General features: G+C 53.2%; 1 protein-coding gene across 3 annotated transcripts in view; it reads left to right on the top strand.

Annotated features, from left to right (window-relative positions):
- Nucleotides 1-22911, top strand: part of Phactr3 (phosphatase and actin regulator 3) — a 200122-nt gene that overhangs the window by 130123 nt on the left and 47088 nt on the right. For all 3 annotated transcript variants that reach the window (XM_041641932.1, XM_041641931.1, XM_041641933.1), the window contains exons 3-7: nt 2112-2189; nt 9966-10148; nt 17040-17249; nt 20819-20993; nt 21675-21922. In XM_041641932.1, the coding sequence (XP_041497866.1) occupies nt 2112-2189; nt 9966-10148; nt 17040-17249; nt 20819-20993; nt 21675-21922 (894 nt within the window). The remainder of the gene's footprint in view (nt 1-2111; nt 2190-9965; nt 10149-17039; nt 17250-20818; nt 20994-21674; nt 21923-22911) is intronic.

The raw sequence follows: 22911 nt of genomic DNA, 5'->3' as shown, positions 1-22911 counted from the left end.
AGCTTAATCCTTTGGAGATTGGGTAACAGCACTGTAACCCACATCCTTCCTCCCAGCCCCTCCCCCTTCGGTGCTGTAAATTTTAAGATGTCCAGTCCTCAGTCCGGACGTTAGGACGAGATGTAGCAGAGGTCTCTGAGCTCTACAGAGCATGTGGGGTCTGCTGTCCTTACCTGACTCTGGGTTAGCGATCAGACCTGCCTCGGGGAGCATCCCAGGGACAAGCTGGGGACAGCTAGCCTGAGAGCCTCCGATGCTCTCCCTTCCTCCTCCTCCCCCTCCCCCTGTCCTCCAGTCAACCCTCATTGTCCCTTCCTCCACACCACTGTCACTTGGAAATGGGTTGGAAGTTGAGGCTCCAGAAAGGAAGCTCACCCGGAAGGATCTTGTTCTGTTGCATCCTGAGTCCCCGTCCGTCCGTCCATCCTTCAAACGGGTGGTCCCGGTGGGCTCCCTTCTCTGCTTCTGATCCCACACTGCAGCCTGTAGACGTGTGTCCTTTCTGCCATTCAGCCTGCTGGTCACAAGTAGAGACCAGGCCTGTCCTGCTCAATGCCCAGTACACAGGGCACACAGTAGGTGCTCCGGCAATGTGAGATCAGTTGTAATGGGTGGACAGGGCACACAGTAGGCGTCCGGCAATGTGAGATCAGTTGTAATGGGTGGAAGGCCTTCTTATCCCACGCTCTGCAAGGATGGAGACAGATTGGTCCCCCCCCCCCCCCCCCCCAGGGATTCCTGGCACCTAACTCAGACCATGGCTTGAAGTCATACTCAGTAAATACTTTAGAATGTTTGCATGGTCAACCCTTGTGGGTACTCTGAACTCTGACAGGTAGGCCGCCTGTGTTCTTGGCCACCTGCCAGAGTTTTGCCTCCAACATAGACAGTGTCTTTGGGACCCCGTTGACAATCAGGCTTCACTCCGAGCTTTCAAAGAAAGCATCTGAAATCTAAGTAACTGTGTGTGTGTGGTTTTTTTTTTAATTTGAGGTTCATCTATGATGTGTGTGTATCTGTGTGTGTGTGTATCTCTGTGTGTGTGTGCCTCTCTATATGTGTATCTCTATATGTGTATCTCTCTGTGCATCTCTATATGTGTATCTGTGTTTCTCTCTCTCTCTGTGTGATTGGTTGACTTGAGTCAGTGAAAGCAATGTCCCGTGTCCTCTCTGTGTGTCTATATGTGTGTGTGTCCATGTGTTTCTGTGTCTGTGTGTGTGTGACTGGTTGACCTGAATCAGTGCGGCAGTGTCATATGTCTTCTGGGAACACCCCAGGGACGGCCAGAAGAGGGTTGACCACAGTACATCTGGTGGATCCCTGGAAGGTGCTTCCTGAGGAGATACACCATCAGAGTCAGTAAAAGTTGGCACTAGCCACAGCAGGGTACCCTGAGCACTGCCGGTAAAGGGAGGGTGGCTCCATCATCTGTGAGTGAAGGAGCTGTCGCAGAGGGTGAGCATGGCCTTGGAGCTATCATGAGAGTACCTTGCAGAACATTGCAGAAACGATCTCTCGAACTTGACCCGGGACCCACTTTCCTGTGGCTGGCGTTTTGGACATTGCTTATTCCATGTAAACCCAGAATCGCTGCAGTGTCTCCCCATCTCTGTCTCTTCCTGTTAACCGAGAGCATGTGGCGGTGGTATGGTGGCCTACACTGCCTCCGCTGTGACTTAACTGTCTCTTCCTGTTAACCGAGAGCACGTGGCGGTGGTATGGTGGCCTACACTGCCTCCGCTGTGACTTAACTGTCTCTTCCTGTTAACCGAGAGCACGTGGCGGTGGTGTGGTGGCCTACACTGCCTCCGCTGTGACTTAACTGTCTCTTCCTGTTAACCGAGAGCACGTGGCGGTGGTGTGGTGGCCTACACTGTCTCCGCTGTGACTTAACTGTCTCTTCCTGTGCACGCGGCGGTGGTGTGGTGGCCTACACTGTCTCCCCATCTCTGTCTCTTCCTGTTAACCGAGAGCACGTGGCGGTGGTGTGGTGGCCTACACTGTCTCCCCATCTCTGTCTCTTCCTGTTAACCAAGAGCACGTGGCGGTGGTGTGGTGGCCTACACTGTCTCCGCTGTGACTTAACTAGGCCTTTGTGTGTCCCGCAGCGCTGGAGAAGAAGATGGCTGGCAGGCAAGGCCGGGAGGAGCTCATCAAGCAGGGGCTGCTAGAGATGATGGAGCAAGGTAAGTGGACTCCCAGGAAGGTGGCAGACCTCAGTGGGTTCCCTGGGGCAGAGCAGACCCCGGGTGGCGTCATAGGAGCATAGGGACAAGAGGTGTTGCCCTTAGGGGCATGGGGACCATGGTGAAGCCTGTCAAGTCTGATGGCTCTTAGAGCTCGGGAAATCCTTCGGAGCTGTGAGAGCCAGGTGGGAGCTGTTCTCCAGTTCTCCAAGAGTGGAGTGATGGTTTGAGTCAGGAGCCAAGGTAACAGAGCACCCACCTCCTCCATGGGTGTTTCCAGTGACTGTTCACTAGGGCAGGTGGAGGGCGCTTCTTGAACCTCCCTCTCTGTCTCTAAGTGGCAGCCACGGATTTTAAGTGTGAAGTTTTCTTCATATTCGCACATTAAGTCCTCAATTTGAAATGATGACCATACCTGTGGTGGCCACCTAGCTAGCATCTCTGACTCTGGGCTGGCTGGGTGTTCTGCACACCTTGCCTTTGGGTGCCGATGTCACACCCACACAGAGCTGTGGGATGCAAGCAGAAGCCCGGTGCAAGCCTGGGTCTCTGGGTGCTGGTCTAGCAGGTCTCATCCAGTCTGTGCTCTCAGGGCTACGCCTGTGCTCACAGGACCACGCCTGTGCTCACAGGACCACGCCTGTGCTCACAGGACCACGTCTGTGCTCACAGGACTACGTCTGTGCTCAGATTGGTCAGTGTCAGCACAGGTAACAGGGACCAGCACACTTCAGTTCTGTCTTTCTCTTCCCGTCAGCTCCTGACCCTTGCCCTCTGTGCTTTGTGACTCTCTGGGTCTGTAAGTCTTGGATGGTGGGATGGGCTCACAATCCCTCCTTGTTCTAAACTCTCCCTGGGCTAGAGTAAGCTCCCCTCCGGGGTTCGGGCACCTGTGGAGCTTGTGTGCATTCACTCCTGTCTCCCCCTTTCTGCTGGTGTCTGCAGTTTGACCCAAGTACCAGGAATTAGGAAGTGAACTCAGGACATAAATGAGTCTTCTCTGCCTTTCCTGCCATGGCAAATGGCAGCTCGAATGATCTGGCCTCCAGAAATTATGTCTCATCAGGTGTTTGGTCATGGAGATGAGAACGGTCACTGAAACAGTCTTCTTGCTGGCAGAATGCCAAGGCAGAGAACAGTGTTGTGTGAACAGAAGTTCCATGCTATAACTGAGTGTATGAGTACCCCGTCTCTATCTCAGTGTCTCTCCTTCTCCCCAACCTGAGAGCCGCATCAACCCCAACCACTTCCAGGTACCTGACTGTTGGTTTGAGTTTCTACCCTCTGAATGCCGCTAACCTATGACTTAGGGACTTAAACTCCTGCCCGAGTTGTGGGGGGATGGTTGATCACAGGGGTTCTGCAGTCTGCTGTGGTAACCCATCCCTGCTGCTCTGAGGCAGAAACAACCACAGAAAAATACATACTGAGCAGGTGTGGTTATGGGCATAAAGATTTGAATTTTCAATCATTTCATGAATCGTGAACTATTATCTTTCCTTTGGTTTCCTTCCCAACCATTTAAAGATGTGAGATCCATTCTTAGTTCAGGGACACATGGAGCAGGTGGAAGGCTGCCTCCCACACAACAGCCTTTCAATCCTGCTGAGCGACTGGGCCAGGAACTGGAGTGGCCTGAAGCTGTCTCCATCCTAGATAGCTGAGCATTCAGGTGTGAACGGATGCTGCAAAACTTGCCGCTGTGTGCCAGGGTCTGTGTTAGTTGGCAGACACGCCAGCCGCTGAGACGCTGTCCTCTCAGAATACAGAGCCTGTGGGACACAGGCATCAGGGGCCCCTACAAATGTACATCCCAAGTGAATGAAGACTGGTAAAGGCGGGCACACGTGGGGCTCTTGGAGGCCTTGGCATGGGTTTGAGAGATGTTGCTTGTGGACAGAAGGTGAGTTAGATGCCTCGCTCGGCTTTCGTCTGGTTGCACAGGAATGCATGGGAGCTGGTTTTGTACCTACTGAGCTGCACCTGGGCACTTTCAGGAGACCTCTGCTAGTGGGCAACATTTAATGAGGTGTTCTAGGGTGGGGGCTCCCCAGCTGACTCCAGCTTCCTGGGCGTGGAGACTGCCTCTCTAGCAGCCCTGGGAGCACTGAGTGTCAGGTCCCACCATGCAGGGGCTAGGGGAAGGGACCAGAAGGACTGGAGGACAGTGAGGGAGAATAGGGCAAAGGTGCAAAATGCCCTTTTCTTCTCTCTTGCACATATCAGGGCTGGGGTGGCAGGGGCATGTCCAGGCCCTCAGGGGAGAGATTGGGGCGACAGGGGCATGTCCAGGCTGTCAGGGCAGAAAATGGGCGACAGGGGCATGTCCAGGCTGTCTGGGGAGGGGATCTGGGAGTATTCAGAGAGCTTGTGAACAAAACCAGTGTCTCAGGCTGCAAAGACAAGGGCCACAGGGGTTGTCTCTGGAGGCAGGGAGCCTTCTTTTCCTAGGACTGACTCCCATGCTGTGAGCCCTTTGCCTGTCTTTAAATACGCATCACAAAGTGTCTGCAAAGACTGCTGCAGACCCCTGCCTGGGGAAGTGCCACCTTGAGAGGAACCTAAGCAGAGGCCTGAAGCACAGGGTGACATTTAACCTTAGCCCAGACTGGACTTAATGGCACCTGGTAACCACCCAAGACACAGAGCTCTGGAGTCCAGTGGTGGGGGGTCAGTATGAAGACTATGGACCCCAGCACCTCCACCTTTCCCTGTGGGGGTGGACGTGGGTCAGCTTTTTCTGACGGGGTTGTGGATTCCAGCTCAGCTCCGCTTTCTCCCAGGCAAGTGGGATCAGTTTGCAGCCAGGGGTGCCCCCTTGTGGTCAACCTCCCTCATGGAGCCTGTTACACTGAGGCCAGACTTCATCACCAGGCAGCTCAGGAGGCTACCAAAGAGGAAGTGAGGAGGGAGGTCACAGATGTCCCCAGATGTGCCCAGAATCCTTAGTGGACCCAAGAATTTTTCCTGGAAAATCCTGCACCTCAAACCCACAACTGTAAAGGGCTACACACACACACACACACACACCTCACACCCACAACTGTAAATGGACACACACACACCTCACACCCACAATTGTAAATGGACAGACATACACACCTCACACCCACAATTGTAAATGGACACAGATACACACACCTCATACCCACAATTGTAAATGGATACACACCCACAATTGTAAATGGACACACACAATTGTAAATGGACACACACAATTGTAAATGGACACCCACAATTGTAAATGGACACACACAATTGTAAATGGACACACACAATTGTGAATGGGCACACACAATTGTAAATGGACACACACACCTCACACACACAATTGTAAATGGACACATGCACACACACCTCACACCCACAACTGTAAAGAGACACACACACACACACTCCTAACACCCGCAGCTGTAAGTGGACACACACACACACTCTCTGGAGCTTGCCTCTGAAGCAACCAGGCAGAGGGTCGCTTGGCCTCTGAACAGGGATGGCAGGAGTGACCCTGCACGTCCTTGTGAGTACCTTGGCCCCCTGCCCCTCACATCTCTGCCGGCCTGGTTATCTGTTGGGCTGCAGGAGGGACCTTATCTGTGGCACTGTCAGACAACTGTGCCGTGGGGAGGAGAGGTGATCTTTTCCCACTCTGCTTCCTCTGCCCATTTCCCACGTCTGAGAATGTCTCTAACCCACCTTCTCAGTAGGAATAAGGTCCTGCCCATTTCTGGTGTGGACAATACTCATTTCCTGAATGGCTCCCTCCCCTTCTTCCCTTACCTTCACCTGTTGACTTTATGTTTTCTTCAGTAACATAAGGACTCTGGTTTCCCAGCATTGGTTACTTTATAAGAGACACATTAGTTGTTACTGAGTTCATTACCTGGGAGTCATGAGGGTTGTGACAGTGGAAGCCTGTCTGGTCTCTGTATGTCTGCATACACACGGTGTGGTATGCATGCACGCGTGTGTTTCTGGGCATGTCTGTGTCAGGTTCCTCTCACGTAGCTGCTCAGTAGATAACAGCTGCACAGCTCTGCATCCCCCTTGCCGCTCTGGGAAGAGAGCAGCAGCAATGACGGAGGCCAGCTGACCCAGTGAGAGAGGACCAGGGCATGAGCCCCACCCAGTGTGATTCTGGGCAGGAGCTCTATGCACAGCCCAGAACGGGACAGCAAGGCTGCCGAGCTGCAGGTACGGCCTGTGCAGACTCGCTGGGACCCGCTGGGCTGACTTCAGTGATGGTTTCTGCTGTTTGTGTATTTTGTTAATACTGATGATGAGGGGATGCAGTTGTCACCAACAGCAGACACAGGCCCTTTGTCAGGCTCGAGCCCACCTAAGCAGTGAGCAGCTGCCCTGCTCACACTCCCATAGGGCAGTGGGGGGCTCAGAGTGGCAGGACCCACCACGTGCTCACTTGTCTCTGGCACAGCCCCCATCCTGGTGTTGGTAAGAGTTAGTGGGGTGGTTAGGGTCAGGGCCTGGACTCTGGCATTCTCTAGGAAGCCAGATTCATCAACCTGTCCTCAATTAGGCCAATTAAAGGCAAAACAATAGAGGAAAAAAAAAGTATTTATTCAGTGGGAAGAACAGAGCGGTCCAACGACTCCCTACGTCCTGGCAAGAAGTTTAGTTTTAAACCAAAGGCAGGAGGATGCACAGCATAGCCATCCTGGTCAGGGTGTGACCCCACAGCCCCTTCAGGCCCTGGCTGTCTCTCCAGCAAGGTCTAACAAGCTGTCAGCACTGTGTGGAATCTCTTCCAGGGAGGCAAATTCCCCCTAGATGACCCAGGTTCACCTTCTCCTCCTAACATGAGATCCCTGGGGGAATGAATCCCTTGGGGACCGTTGTTGGCCAAATGGAGGATAAGAGTGTTTCTTTTGAATACCTGCATTCCTGGCATGTTGGTGACAGTAAAGCAGACCCTCCCCTGTCTGTCAGATCGTTTCACCGAGCAGCCACAGTGAGCACCCCTGCCGCAGAGAACATGTGTGAACATAGAGCACGCATGCAGTGTACATATATGAACATACAGCACACGTGCACAGTGAAAGCACTTGTGTGCTCTGTGGGATGTGTATGTACATATATACATGGATATGCACAAAGGAGCACAGACACAGCACATATGCACGGGAGCACACACACACACATACACACAGGAGCATGCACACCCCGTCCTGTGTTGTTCCCACATGGAAACTAATCAGCCTTATCATCTGCGTGCAGATTCCAGAGATGCCTCACGATGTCCAGGTCACCGAGCTCAGCATCATGTCATGTCGGCCTCTAGAGCAATGACATTTTCACAATGCCTGCGGAGCCTGGCAACAGAAACCGTCTCAGAGATGTGTCGAGAACAAGCAAACCAGTCACAGGGGACTAACCTTCAGTCTTGAGCTTGGTGGTGTCTGTTCCTATGTCCTTGGCTATCCCAGATTTGGCCCTGGCCACAAGAGCCAGAGGCCACACGTGATCCAGAGCTGCACACCTTTGGTCTGCTAAGAGATTTCTGAGGCTTTTCAGGGCTTTCGTGAGATGAAAGCATGGGAAAGAGTAGATCATGTGGCCCAGCGGTGAGCGGTCACCCTGTGGCCCAGCGGTGAGCGGTCACCCTGTGGCCCAGCGGTGAGCGGTCACCCTGTGGCCCAGCGGTGAGCGGTCACCCTGTGGCCCAGCGGTGAGCGGTCACCCTGTGGCCCAGCGGTGAGCGGTCACCCTGTGGCCCAGCGGTGAGCGGTCACCCTGTGGCCCAGCGGTGAGCGGTCACCCTGTGGCCAGCGGTGAGCGGTCACCCTGTGGCCAGCGGTGAGCGGTCACCCTGTGGCCCAGCGGTGAGCGGTCACCCTGTGGCCCAGCGGTGAGCGGTCACCCTGTGGCCCAGCGGTGAGCGGTCACCCTGTGGCCCAGCGATGAGCGGTCACCCTGTGGCCAGCAGTGAGTGGCCAGCAGTGAGCGGTCACCCTGTGGCCCAGCAGTGAGCAGTCACCCTGTGGACAGCGGTGAGCAGTCACCCTGTGGCCCAGCGGTGAGCGGTCACCCTGTGGACAGCGGTGAGCAGTCACCCTGTGGCCCAGCGGTGAGCGGTCACTCTGTGGCCCAGCGGTGAGCGGTCACCCTGTGGACCAGCAGTGAGCTGTCACCCTGTGGAAATGAAGTGGATAGTCTTGGAGCCCCCAGTGCAGTAGGCAAGACTGTCTAGTAAAAGGGGTCTTTGACCCTGAAATAGAATGATTCTCTACTCCTATGAGGGAAGCCAGTGTGGGAAGCCATAGCCAGAAGAGCACCCTGGTGTGTCCCAGGGCTTTGAAATCTCTGCAGACCATATGGCCACACTGTGTTGTGTCTGTCTGCATAAACTGGGGACCAAGAGCTTCTCATGGGAGACCATGTGAGTTCCCTCCATCATACTGGGTTGGGCATTCTGATCAGTGTCCCTGAAGCTGTGTGACCGGAAAAGTCACTTTGTGATAGTCACTAGGGGCCTAGAAATTCCTGCCTCAGTTTCCCCATATTCCAAAAGAGATTGGGTAACAATATCGGCAAAGGGAAACTCATTGTTTAGGTGGGGAGGTAATTCAATTGGTAAAGCTTTGGCCACGCAAATAGCTTATCTCTAGAACCCAAGTAGAAGATCTGGGTGTGGCGGCATTGCCTGTGAGCCCGCCCACCACCCAGGAGACAGACTGCAAGGCCTCTGGTGTTCACTGGCTGGCTTGTCCGACCTATCGGGTAAGCTTCAGGCTTACAGTTTGGCCAAAGCTGCGGGACAGGAAGCTTTCTCCTCCTCACTGCCACCCTGCCTCTGCGCTGTAATCTTGTAGGGAAGATGAAATGGAAACTAGGAACCACGCAAGCGGTGACTTACTTGTTACTTGTGAGATAAGCCCCCAGAAAGGGGTGAGTCTCCTCCCTGGGAAGCGAGCCTGTCTGGTGCCGGGCTTCTGGCTTTCCCTCCCAGACTGAATTCCTAGGGAATGTTTAATCCCATGGGCCCAATTGTTTTAGGGTCCCTGTTTTAATTCTTGCCCTCAAAGGCTGAGCCCTTTCCAATGAGAAACCATCCTGAGGGTGACAAGCCACAGGACAGACCCTCAGATACCTCAGCCATTGAGCTGCAGTAACAAGAAGAGGCTGGCTTTGGGAAATATGCTGTGTAAATTCTCACTATTTCCCTCCATCCTTGGCCTTGACCATTGCTGAGTTTGAGACGCACGTTCACCACCTGGGGCAAAGGTTAATCTCGAGGCACGTAGTACATGGTTGACAGGCATTGCTTCTTGGTGACTGATAGTCAGTGGTGGGTACGGAGAAGACAGCTGTCTGCAGCCACCATGGGACAACTCTAGCACCCCTGCAGTCACTCCAGCACCCCGAGGATACCTGCCATCAACATTTATTGCCACATGTCAGATGTTCCTGGCTCAGTTGCCCGATTCTGTTGTTAGGATGAGGACCATGGTACAGGTACAGGAGGGAGCAGTGGGGACAGACAGACTTTTGAAACCATTTTAAAAGTGCATGGCAAAGGGCTGGGAGTTGGTGGGGCGTTCACCCATCTCTCAAAGGTGTTAAAGTACTGAGATGCACATGGAGAATGGCCCTTGGGTGTGAGGGTACCGGGCTCATCAGAAAGCACAGTGTGGAGAGAGGAACTGTGGAGTGTGGGGTTCCATGTCAGGGCATCCGTGGCATCCTTTGCAGGAGGCCTCTGCCTGATAGAAGGATGTAAACGGGACATGACTGACTGCTGGCTCAATTTCTCTACAGATTCTGAAAGTAAAGCATGCAGTCCCAATGAAGGCCCCCAACCTGCACAGAGTGAGCCGTCCACTGCCGAGCAGGAGACACCGACCTCGGAGGGTGTCCAGCCCGGAAGTCCCTTGGCCAGTGGGACAGACCAGGCCACCCAGGATGAGCTTCTGCCCTCCGATGCCAATCCGGATGACACAGGTACCAGCTGGAGACCCAGCAGTCTGAGTACTCCTCACCAAGGGCTTAGACAGTCACCTCGCTGTCAAGCCTGGGTACCTCAGTTCTGCCACCCTCAGCCTCGTGGCTGAGAGACCTAAGTGTCCCCTGGAATTCTCTTCTCCTGGATCCTCCCAAATTGGGTGTGGGAGGAGTGAGGGACCTAGGATGGCCATGGATGGCCTCCTGCCACTTTCCCCCTGAAGTCACCGAATACACAGCCAGCCCCCAATGGGTGTGTCCTGGAGCAGATGGTCTCTTTCCCTGAGATGCCAGAGCAAGTGTGTGAGGTGGGAGAGCCGTGCTGTGCTGTGGCTGGAGTTAGGCTCTCAGCAGCTTCTCAGGTAGCAGCTGTTGTGTCCTCTGTTACACGGGAAGAGTTGTGAGGTCAGCATCAGGGTTGTGCAGAGCACAAAGGGACTCGGGACCACATTCACAGTAGCCAGCTTCGGAGGAGTGGGGATCGGGCTGGTGCTTTTGTTTTAAAGGAGGAGTGGGGACCTTTGGTGACAAGAAGAAAAGCAGGAAGGCGCTCAGGCCCCACACTCCCCCTGACCAAGCAGCACCTTAAGCTATCCTCTGAAGTGTCACTGTAGCCCTGGGAGCCTGTTCTCTCAAGCTGTCCCATGCCTGAACCCATGTTAAACAGCTTGGGGACTGGAGTTTGAACCCCACAACTTTCTAGGGGTCTTGGGAATCCAGGCAGTGGGGTGAAGCCTCTGGGCTTCTGCTCCCTGACCTCTCCTTCCCCAGCTGCCTCTCCCCAGATTCCCTGCAATGGTGGCAGCTGCTCATGGTGTGAGCTCTGCCTCTTGGGTGGCTGTGCCTCTCCAGTCTCTCTTGGCTTGGGGACATAACGGGAATTTGGAGTCTGAGGAGTTGTGGACCCAGGGAGGAAAGGCCCCAGTTGTGTCTCGCTGTTACCCCTTGAGTTCCAGGCAGCTGACCTCATAGGGCTGTGGTTGGCACAGTGGAGCCTGTATTCTGTGCTCACTGTTCCCCAGCCCTGGATTTGACCTTCAAGTATTCCTGCCTGTCTGGGTCTCTGCTCTCAGCTCCACTGCTAACTAACACTTCTTGGTAGTTCTTTGTTCTCACTTGGCTCTGAATAGTTCCCGGTGATACCCATGTCTGACCTCAGGGGCTTTCCAGGTACAAGGCTTAGGGATGGCCTCCTGCTGTTGAGGTCACCATGCTGGCCTTCAGAGCCAAGTCAGGACAGATCCTGGCAGAGGAAGGGGAAGCTCGGCCCTGGAGGGGAACAGCTTACACGCATACACAGTAACAGGGCCAGACTGAAAAGTCACTTCTGTGCAGCATCACAGCGAATGCTGTCGTCTCAGGAATTGGGGCATCTGATTAAGACAGCAAAGTGCGTCTGCCCCAAATCACCAGGGGTGTGTGAGTGAAGGGCCCAGCTCATTGCTAGAGATTGCTCCCTGCCACTGCTCACAGGCTGGGCTGGTGACCTTGACCCTCTAAGAAGCAGGAGAGACTATGGGTTTGAGTATGGTGAAATATGGCCTGTGTGGGCTAGAGAGACAGGAGGATGGCAGCTGGCATGGTTCCCAGGGCCTGAGCACAGCCCAAAGGTAGCAGGAAGCCCAGCAAAGAGTGGCAAGGGACTTGGCTGATGGCAAGCTCTGGGCTGTGGTCAGTCGGGGTGATGCCTGGCTCGTGTGAGTCAGGGATGTAGGCTTCTCATTTTCCCAGTTGAGATGTTGGTGGATCCTGAGTCCTTGGGGCTGCGAGAAGACGTAATGAGAGATATGGGCAGATAGAAGACATCTCCATGACGCCTTGTTTCCTGGACTTCTCATCCTCGGTCTCGAGAGAGATTTTATCCCCCCACCCCTTTGTGTGTATGTGTGTGTGTGTGTGTGTGTGTGTGTGTGTGTGGTGTGTACAGGTGCATGTGGAGGCATTAGTTTGGTATTGGGAATCTTCTCTGGTCACTCTTCTACTTTGTTCTTTGAAGCGGAGTCTCTCAGTCAAACCTGAGCTCGCCAATATGGCTGGTTCCACTAGCAGGCTTGCCTCACCAGGCTGGAATGACAGGAGAGTCACCGCACCCACAATCATGTCTGTGGCTCCTGAGGATTCTGGTCCTTTTGCTCTTCCGTGCATGAGAGTGCAGTAGAGGGCAGGAAGCGGCTGGGTTTTCAGGTGAGGCTCTTGTGAGCCTTCCCGCCTCTCCATGAGAGCATATAGACAGTCAGAACACCCAGCGGGGATGGGGGCTCCTTTCCGAAGTGGGCACAGCTGACATTCCCAAGATGGCAACTGCTTTGCTTGGCTCGGAGGACAGTCACTCACAACACAAACTGTTTCTGGTCCTGGGCTTTGCCCCCTCCTGTGGAGGTCGAGGGGTTTGGAGCCTATGTTCTACCTTCTGGTCCCTATTTGGGCTATTATTTGGTGACTAAAGCCCGAGGCTACCATGGTCCTCATCTTTCCCTTAGAGCTAGGGAGGCCAGACGCTGATCCAGTGCTGTCAGCTCTCTTTACTGTCCCACATCTGCTCAGTGCTGGAGGGAGCAGCTGCATCTGGGCCTTGTCCTTCTGTATGGAGCTGATTTCATAACAGACAGATGTCACGTGACAGCAAAGAAATCCAGAGTCTCAGGTGAACAGATCAGGTGAACACTCACGCCTAAGCTTTCCCCGACCTTGGGCAAGCCCCTGTCCCCAACACTCAGGTGCCTTCTAGAAGGGTCAGGGTCAGATGCTTTCTCTCAAAAATCAGATCTTCCTTGAACTGAGTAAGGCCAGGGAGAAGTCGTTGGGAAGTACATAGCTGACATGGGCCCTGGCCCCTTTCTTGTTTGTGTAGACATGCCTGGGTCACACTTGGGCGTCATCCTGCCCTGTAGGTTCAGGGTTCTGCTACAGGTACCCACTCCCCACAGCAGCTCCAGGTATGTAGGTATGTACTCCTACTCAGAACAGGTGCCTTTGCTGTCCTTGCTGTCCCCAAAGTCAAGAGAAGATTCCTCTGTCTGGGGAGCATTGGCCATGCATGAGGACCTGGGTTCGAGTCCTAGTACCCATGTAAAAAGCTGGGCACAGTGCTGCTTGCTTTTACAAGCAAGGATGATGATGAGGGAACAGGAGGACCCTTGGGACTTGCTGGCCAGCCAGCCTAACCCTGGAAAGGACACTCCCACAAACCACACAGCCACACACAAACCATACACATACACATATACACAAACCACACACAAACCATGAGCACACACACATACAAATCACAAACACACACACATACAAATCACAAACACACATACACACACTCATATATACAAACCACACACACAATACAGATGCAATAGAGGTGACATCTGCTTTGCTACCTGACCCACCTACACTTGATCTCTCTCTCTCTTCCGTGTGTGTGTGTGTGTGTGTGTGTGTGTGTGTGTGTGTGTTTTAGGGAAGAAATGAAGCCTGGCTGAATACTGCAGCATCCAGGGTGCAGACTGTCAAAGGGGCAGGCTCGGCCTTCCTTTGGTTTGAGGTCCATGTTCCCCAGCTCTTGTGTTTGGGAGAGGCCGTGTCTCCTGGCTTCATTCTCTATAGTGTCCAGGAGGACATACCATTTGGCTCATGGTGTGGGACGTATACCAGGCATGATGGCAGGCAGCTCAATGGGGCCAGGAGAGTGGGGCTTCCTTTAATCTCATAGTAGAGCTGGAAGCAGACACTGGCAGGAAGCGAGCCCTGGCAGGAAGCTGACACTGACAGGAAGCGGGCACTGGCAGGAAGCAGACACTGGCAGGAAGCGGGCCCTGGCAGGAAGCAGACACCGGCAGGAAGCAGACACTGGCAGGAAGCGGGCCCTGGCAGGAAGCTGACACTGACAGGAAGCAGACACCGGCAGGAAGCAGACATTGGCAGGAAGCGGGCCCTGGCAGGAAGTTGGGCTAGACTATAAACATGAAAGACTGTCCTTCAAAGATCTGCTTCCTCTTTCTAAGTCCCACCCTTTAAAGGTCCTGTTCCTTCCCCAGATAGTACCAGCAGCTGGGGACCAAGTGTTCAAATGATGAGCCTGGGGTAGGGGTCATTGCCACATCCAAGCCAGAACAGTTGCTTCCCTAATACCATAGAATTCTGAATATCAGAAGCCAGGTTTGAGCCTTTTTAGAACATTCTACAGACCCAAGTAGAGCCAAGCAGGAGATAAACCTTTATTTGACTATTGGAATGTTCTAGGTGTTGAGTTTCCACTCTGTAGCCCCAGGTCAGGTCCTTCCCACTGTCCCTTTGAGTCTGGCCCTGCCTCCCATCTCCTCTTGGTTAGAATGATGGCCCTGGAACCCTGGACCTTCCTCAGGCAACCCAGGGCTCTCTGCTCTCAGTGCCTGCCGCTAGTCACGTGACTGTTTAATCAGTGTGAAACAACTGAGCTCCAGGCCTCCAATCACATTAGCTGCTTCCCGGGTGTCAGTGGCCGCTGTGGCTGTGGCTAACACATGGATGGGGCACTGATCTATTGCCCAGTGCTGAGAGTGAGAGGCAGCCGTATGTCCACCCTCGTGTGAAGCCAAGAGAGGTTTTGCTGTTTGGGTTAGCCAGACCTTCCGGAGCTTCCTACTCCAACAGAGGCTGTAATTGTGGCAAAGCCCATATAATCCATGTTGAAAGCCATCTGGCTGTCTACAGAGAAACTTCCCATCTCTGATTTAGGGGATGGTGTTTGGGCTGGGGAAGAGGCAAGACTGAGGTTTGGAGGCTGGAAGGAAGCCTGCCTGAACCTAGGTGAAGCAGATCCCAGAAGGCTGCTGGCAGCTTTCTGTGGGGATAGTGACTTCTCTTGGAAGGATGGAGGCGGAGCTGACAGGAATTGTCCATGAACTGCACGGAAGAGATGGGCTGTAGTGTGGAGTGGATGAGGTAGGATGGCGGGGGCACTTGGCTCTCGGCTGTTGGGCCTTGTGGGACTCATCCCAGGGAAGGCTGAGGCTCTGCCTCTTCCCATGCTGTGGCTTCAGTCTGGGAAGTGCCTGGAGCCAGGTGGTTCTCAGCAGGAGGGTTGATGAGAGTAGAAGAGGTATGGGGTTTTGGTGAAGCCCAACCTGGAGGTGCAACCCTGCCATCTCACCCATAGGAAAGCCGAAGAAGGTGATTGCAAGTCAAAGCAACTTAGTGGCATCTTGTCCCCACATAAGATGCCAAAGGAAGTCTGTGGAGATGGTTCAGTGGGTGCAATGATTGCCGCCCCATCAGGACCTGAGTCTGCATCCCCAGAACTCATGCAGAAGGTGAATGATGTGGCCAAACCCAGTGCTGTGGGGGACAGAGACAGGATCCTGGAGACTCTTCCTGGCAAGCAGAGCTGAAATGGCAAGCAGTAGATTCTGTGGGAGATAGGGAGCAATAGAGGAAGACATGATGTAAAGGCTCTGGCTGTCCTGGAGCTCGCTCTGTAGACCAGGATGACCTTGAACTCAGAGATCCGCCTGCCTCTGCCTCCCGAGCGCTGGGTTTAGAGGCATGCACCACCACTGCCCGGCTCATCTGCCCCATCTTCTGCTGACAGCCAAGATGAAGGATGTGGAAGAAGGAAGCAGCTCTGCCCACCCCACGCGTGCACTTGTGTGTCCATGCAACAGACACACGAAGAAAGAAAAAGGCCCCAGCTAGAAACCTTCACCTGCTTAGCACATCAAGGTTCTGGGTTCAGCTGCTGTACAGAAAAAACAAAAGAGTTAGACAAGGATATACGTGGGCCTCCAGGCTGTTTGCCCCTCTGGGGAGTGGGAGAATCGCATCAAAAGAGAAGTGGGCAGGGCAGGATGTTGAAGCCAAAGGACCATACATGGGAATGACTACCCAAAGGGTATCTGGGGAGGAAGACCCAGAGGTGACGTTGCAGTAAGGGGTGGGTACAGGGAGCAGAGCCCACAAAGAACACTGAAACCGGCAGCTATGTCCAGGGTAGCAGGGACGTGTGAGAGCCAAAAGCCAAGAGGAGAATTAGCGCTTAGTGACTTAGCAGGGCAGCCATGATGAGGGATGGGAAAGACTTCTCAGGTAGAAGAGAAAGGAGTCAGAGAACAGGGGCACAGCTCTGGGGACTGTGTTCAATGAGTTAATTTGTGTTAGTTAATTCTTTTATTTCTGTGGTACTGAAGCTCAGATTCAGGGCTGCACATGTGCTAGGCAGGGGTTCTGCCGTGGGCTTACATCCCAGCCCTCTTTCCCTTTCAGTTTGAGACAGGGTCTTGACAAGTTACCAGTGCTGGCTTTGAACTTATTCTGACACCCAGACGGTCTTTGGACTTGTGATGCCCCTGCCTCAGCCTCTAGAGTAACTGGGACTGCGGGTCTGTAGAGACTTACAGCTGAAGCAAGGTAGAGGGGCTGACATATGAGTGGTTGGACTGCTTCCCTCATAGCATGTGACTGAAATGGAGAGACAGACAGACAGACAGGGTAAGGTCTATCCATAGGAGACAGGGCTGTGAGACTGGCCCACATCAGCGTTTTCAGCCCACTCTCAGATGGAACCTCAGCACAGCAGACAGATCCACACTGATCCCGCTGGCTCATCCAGCATGAGAGCCCCAAGCCCAGGCTGTCCTGTCTCCATGTTGAACCTTTCTTGTGGCAACTGGGAGTCCAATCAGGATGAATAATCCAAGTCCCTGGGAGGAAAGCAGATCCCAGAGAATAAATCACTGTGCAGGACTGAAACCCGTGCCAGGAAGAATACACGAGAGCCACGGAAGAGTGTGGTACTCGGTCTGGTCACCCACTGCAATGATATATCAAGGACAAGGGCCCCTTACGAAGCAGAAAAAGCCTGTTTTCTCCCAGGCCTATTATGACAGCCTTGTCTAAATACTCTATTTTTTGCCTTTGAACCAGCCAAGATGCCATCTGCGTCCAGTGCTGAAGAAGATGATGCTGGCAGCCTCCTGCCCACCACTGATGAGCTCTCTCAAGCCTTAGCTGGGTCTGACTCCCCGGACAGTCCCCCCAGACCCCTGGAGAGATCTGCGAGCCAGCTCCCCAGCCCTCCACTGCTGCCCACCCCGCCACCCAAGGCCAGCTGTAAAGCCACAAAACCTGTCACAGGTGAGTCTGCATGCCCTTCCTCCCCTCTGTTTTCCCGCCTACCCTCCTCTCTGTCCATGGCTTCGGCCCATCTTGCCTGGCTCCAACTTCAGGCTGACTCTCACCTTTGCCTGTGCCTGGGCCCCACTGGCTGTAGAGAGAGTTCCTACGAGGCCATGGTTGTTGAGTACAGACTGCTTGGGCTCCCTTCAGCAGATGGGAGGGTTTTGTGCCAGTCAGAGGAGAATCTTCTAGACTCCCAATCCAGGGCATGCAGTCAGCCCTCAGGATGGAACCTTCCTTGCCATGCACACACATGCCTGCATTGTCTCTTCTGCTCCCTGAGAGTGCCCCACTCCCTCCTCCACACGTCTCTGTGCGTGCATCTGGGCAGAGCTCAGGGTGGCCCTGGCTCTTCATGTGACAGCACCCTTGTCATCTGCTCCTATGTCATCTCTCTCTGTAGCTCTGGCCTCACGGGGCGGGGGGGGGGGGAGCTAACTGTAGGAAGTCGACATTTACTCATCTGGGTAGGCAGGCTAGTCACTGGGTGGTGGCTTTCTTCTCTTCTAAGAGCTCATTTCCATGTGCTCCTGTTAGAAGCAGTGGGCACAAAAAGACACTAGAGAGCAGAACCCAGCTTGGTGAGGCCCCTCACTCTGTGAGACAGACACTACAAACATCCCTCGCTAGGCTGAGCCTTGACAGAGGAGGGGCAAGCATTCTCTGCCCAGTTTACAACACTAAGGACTTAGGGAATGTAACAGAGCCTGCAGCTGGCATGGACTCAAATTCTGCTCGGTCACTGCAAACATGACTGGGCCCCACTTCGAGCCAGCAACCTTATTCTGCTGTTTGATACTGTCTTGATGTCTTGATTACTGTTCTGTTGCTGTGAAAAGACACCAGGACCGTGGCCACACTTGTAAACTAGCTTTCAGTGATGTGTGTCTGTGGGGGAGAGGCTCGCTTACAGTTTCTGAAGAAAGATTAGTCCACCATCATCATGGCAAGAAGTTGGGTACTTATATCCTGACCTGCAGGCAGGCAGAAAGAAAGACACTGGACCTGCTGAGGGTGTTTGAAACATCAAAGGCCCTGTATTTCCAGTGACAGGGATCCTCCAATAAGACCACACCCATTCCAGCAAGCCCACACCCACTCCAACAAGCCCACACCCACTCCAGCAAGACCACACCCACCCCAGAAAGACCACACCCACTCCAGCAAGACCACACCTCCTAGCCCTTCTCATAGTTCCACTAATTAGAAATCAAGCATGCACATTTATGATCCTATGGGGCCATTCCTATTCAAACCACCACATCTGCCTTGGTTCCTCCTGGTTTTCCCAGAGACTTATTATTGATCATGAAAGCTTGGCCTTAGCTTGGGTTTGTTCCATTAGCTCTTTTAACTTAATTTAACCTGTTTCTATTTATCTATGTTTTGCCTCAGGGCTTTTTACCTTTCTTTCATTTTGTATGTCCAACTTTTCTGCTTCCTCCATGTCTGGCTGGCTGACCCCTGCCATCTCCCTGGTGTCTCTTTTTCTTTTCCCCCTCCAGCCTAAACTTCTCCTCTACTTACCTTCCCTGCCCAGAAATCCCACCTGTACCTCATCCCTTGCTATTGGCCATTCAGCTTTTTTCTTAAACCAATCAGGTGCCTTAGGCAGGCAAGGTGAAACAGCAGCCCATCTTTACATAATTGAACAAATGTAGCACACCTTTGCATAGCTAAACAAATATTCTGCAGCATTCTGGGAGCTGAATTCTGGTCTCTGTAGTCACAAGACAAGTACTCTACCAACTGAACCATCTTCCCAGCCATGCTGGTCCTATTTGGATCATGGTGAAGATCCCTGGCTCTTGGAAGCCCTGTTGAGGGTCAAAGTGGGCGTCCATGGCTCCGCCACTGCTCCTCCCTTCACTGTGGCTCCAGAGTCCTGTGGCTCCCTGCATGTCGCCTGCCTGGCCTCCAGAGGCTACTTAGCTCAAATCCTTGCTGGCCTGCTCCTGTTTTGATAGCCCACTCTACTACAGGGTCCCACAACCTCCCCTAAGTGTGATTGGAGCAGGTGCCTCCTGTCAACACCTCTGAGCCATCCTTGAGCCTCAGTTTTTCCCTTTGAGAAGTGGGAGCAGTAAGAGGCACAGGAGACACATGTTAGTCTGCCAGGGGGGGTAGCATGCTCCTCACGATCCTGAAGGGTGCTGGCTTGTGCCCGCTGTGGATTGGTCTCTGTTTCTGTATTGTGCTGGGCTGATACACACGTGACTGACTGTGGTAGAGAGACCTTTGGTGAGATGCCAGTCCCAGGCCGGCTGCCGTGTAAGTGGATAAGCCGTGACACTTCCTTTTTGCTGTTTGTACAACGTTTCTGCTAAGGACTGGAGGCGATGCTGACTAAACAGGGGTCTGGGAACACAGAATCCCTGTGGGTGTTCAGGGCATGGAAGACATCTCAAGCAGGAAATGTCCCCAGGAGGAACCGAAGCCCTGTCCCATCTGCCCACACAGGCACTGCTCATCCTTTGGGTGACAGATAATCACATTTGTAGAGAAGACTAAGCCTCTCCTTCGTGGCTGAGGAGGACAAGGTCGGATGGTCTGTTTGGACTGGTCCTTGGGGTTCTACACAAGATGCAGAGAAGGTCTCGCTGAGGAAAGGATAGAGAAGAAAAGCTTTTAATGACTCAGAGTTGTTCTGTGGGACAATGGTCTTGTACCCTGTAAATATTTGTCACTTGTATTGGTTTAATAAAATGCTGAGAAGTCATGTTGCTACCCGCAGGAGACAGACAAACCAGAACCTTGCCAGTAAGCCACAGCCTCATGGTGATACACAGATTAATAGAAATGGGTTAATTTAAGATATAAGAGTTAGCCAGAAATATGCTTAAGCTATTGCTTAAACAGTATTGCAATTAATACAGATTTCTGTGTAATTATTTCAGGAGTCTGGTGGCCGGGAAACAAACAAGCAGCCTCCCCCAACAGAGTTGGGCCAGCACAGGGCTTCAGGAATTAGAAGAATCTTTGTGGGGTAGACTGAAGAGAGTAGCATGGGGGTCAGAAAGAGATGATGCCAGGGGGCTGAGCATGGCCGCCCAAGGGACTTTGGGACTGGACCATGAGTCTACGTCACCTCAAAAGGAAGATGAGAAAGATGCAACAAGATTCACAATCCAGAAGGAGCCCCAAGGGCTGAGGTGCAGGGAGGCTGCTGGATGTGAACGGGGACAGTGGTGTCTGGAGGGCAGAGGTAGCAGGAAGGGTGGCTGCAGAGCTCTGGAAGTATCTATGATTCCCATGTAGCGACGAGTAAGTCCGGGAAGCTGACTCCTCAAAGTGATGAGAGAAGGGATGCTGTTTGCCCAGAACTTCTCCCCTAATAGAATGACAGTATAGATATAGGACCTTGGGTAGCTGTGTCCTGGTCTCTTTCCTGGGAATAGAGTCTGGAATGGAGCGTCCATGTAGGCCAGGTGGCCTGGCAGGGTGGGAGGGATACACCTTACATCTTCCTCCGGGCCTTGGTCCCTGTGTGGAAGGTGACACTTGTGTCCATTCCTGCTTCTCCTCAGGGCAAGCTGCGCTCTTCCAAGGCCCCAGCATGAAGAGCAATGAGCCGGCACTCCGAGGACAGCTTGCCACCCCCACAGGGTCCCCTCATCTTACCACTGTCCACCGGCCACTGCCCCCCAGTCGCGTGATTGAGGAGCTCCACAGGGCATTGGCCACAAAGCACCGTCAGGACAGGTGAGGCTGTAATCCCGCACCCTTGTGATACCAATGAGGACCAGCCCTGAGGGAATGCTTCCTAGTCACGCAGGGCCTGGACTGGGTTTCTTGTTCCACTGGAACCATCTTGATTTTTCTTAGTCGGACAGACGTCATGTATATGGAAAACTAATCAGGAGACTCCTGCATGATCCCTTGGTGGGTGGGGTTGGGGTCCTCCTGGGAGAGAATAGTTGGGAGAGGGGTTATTCTTAGCTTAGGCCTCTGAAGGCCGAGGGATCTAATGATGAGATTACAAGCTGCCCTGTGCCCACAGCTCACTTGATTTTGATGGTTTATGGCTGGTGTGAAGGAAATGGCCCTTGCTGGAGGAGAGTGACTACATGCTAGTTTGGTGGCATCTTGGAGGAAAGCAATGTCTTTCTCAGGTCTCTGAAACCCTTGGTCTGAATGATTGAACTACACATTTTGGCAGGGTTTTGCATATGCCCACTTTTCAGATAGGATACACTGCAGAGCCAAGTACTAAAAGTTCAAAGCCCCAGGTTCCTTTCAAAGCTCTCTGCACAAGATGCCCAGGTCCAAGCTGAGAAAGCATCCCAGGCCACCGCCACTGGAGTGTCCACCAGCTCCTGCATCGATTCCTATGTGTTTCTAGCAAAATGGGCACGTGTAACACAAGCCATCTTTCCCACTTAGTTTTCAAGGATGGGAATGCAGAGGGTCTCCAAAGAAGCGGATGGACACGCGTCTGTCCAGGACGTCCAGCATGGAGCGGGGCAAGGAGAGGGAGGAGATGTGGAGCTTTGACGGGGCCTCTGAGAACAAGTGGACTTCCGCCAAAGACTCGGAGGAGAACAAAGAGAATCTGATACTGAGCTCCGAGCTCAAGGATGACTTGCTTCTGTATCAGGATGAGGAGGCGCTCAACGACTCCATTATCTCTGGTGAGGAGGGCAAGGGTCAGGGGAGGGAAACCAGCCAGCGCTCCGTCTCCCTGAGCCACAGGGAAGCTGGTGCTTTTCTGCTAGCCATTGGCTTGGAAGGGGAAGAGTAGATGGCCTGCCTGAAAGCCATGGGGTGGGAAGTGGGCCATTCCCTGAAGGAGGGGTACAAGGCCCAGCATGGGCTTTAAAGGCACTGGGTCAACTTGTATCTAGAAGGATGGATGTTTGCTCCAACAGATGTTGGCAATGCTCACAAGTGGACTGCGAGTGACTAGAGATAGCACCCCTAAGCATGACCTGGCCAAAGACACGGAGGTAGTGTACCCTGGCCAACGTCGTACATTCTTATTTTAAAATGAGATGAAAAAGGGAAGGAGGGGAGTCAAAATCAAGTAGCTGACTGACCCCCCTCAATGGCCGCCACATCAGGAGTGACGTGAATGGACAGACAGAAGGACATAGGCAAGACAGGATTTTCATAGGGTTTCTGAGTCTGCGTTTGTGTCTCTGTATTCTCCAGGGGGAGGGAGAATTCCCTGCTACTTGTAAAGGGAGCCCAGGAGGCTATCAGGAAGTGCAGCTTAGGGTCCTTGATTCCTGAGCTCAAGGACGAACACCTGTCGTCACATTCTCACGGGGAAGCATGATTCTTGAAAGATACAACTTTTTAAATGTTTGGAAGATGACTTCAGCACCACTTCCCCAATCCAAGAAACGTGATAAATATTGCTTTGGGGGGACAGTTATTCACAGTGGGAACTTCCCATGAGGCCTTTCTTCTTGCTAACTACAGACAATGTCAAATGGAGCAATCGGACCCTGTCCATTGCCTCCTAACTTGAGACCCCATCCTCACCGTCTCAGCTGCTGTGTGGTATAGACAGGAAGGCGGAGGCAGGAGGTGGACCTGTGATGTGTATCTCCCACCCTCCACACATCAGCGGGGGTTAAGGTTCAGGCCTCCCATCAGTGGGTGTGTGTGTCAAGGT

Source organism: Microtus oregoni, unplaced genomic scaffold, assembly GCF_018167655.1.
Source record: "Microtus oregoni isolate MIOR12 unplaced genomic scaffold, Mior012 000071F_ref0000514, whole genome shotgun sequence".
NCBI classification, from domain to species: Eukaryota; Metazoa; Chordata; class Mammalia; order Rodentia; family Cricetidae; genus Microtus; species Microtus oregoni.
This window is presented reverse-complemented; position numbering and strand designations above follow the sequence as displayed.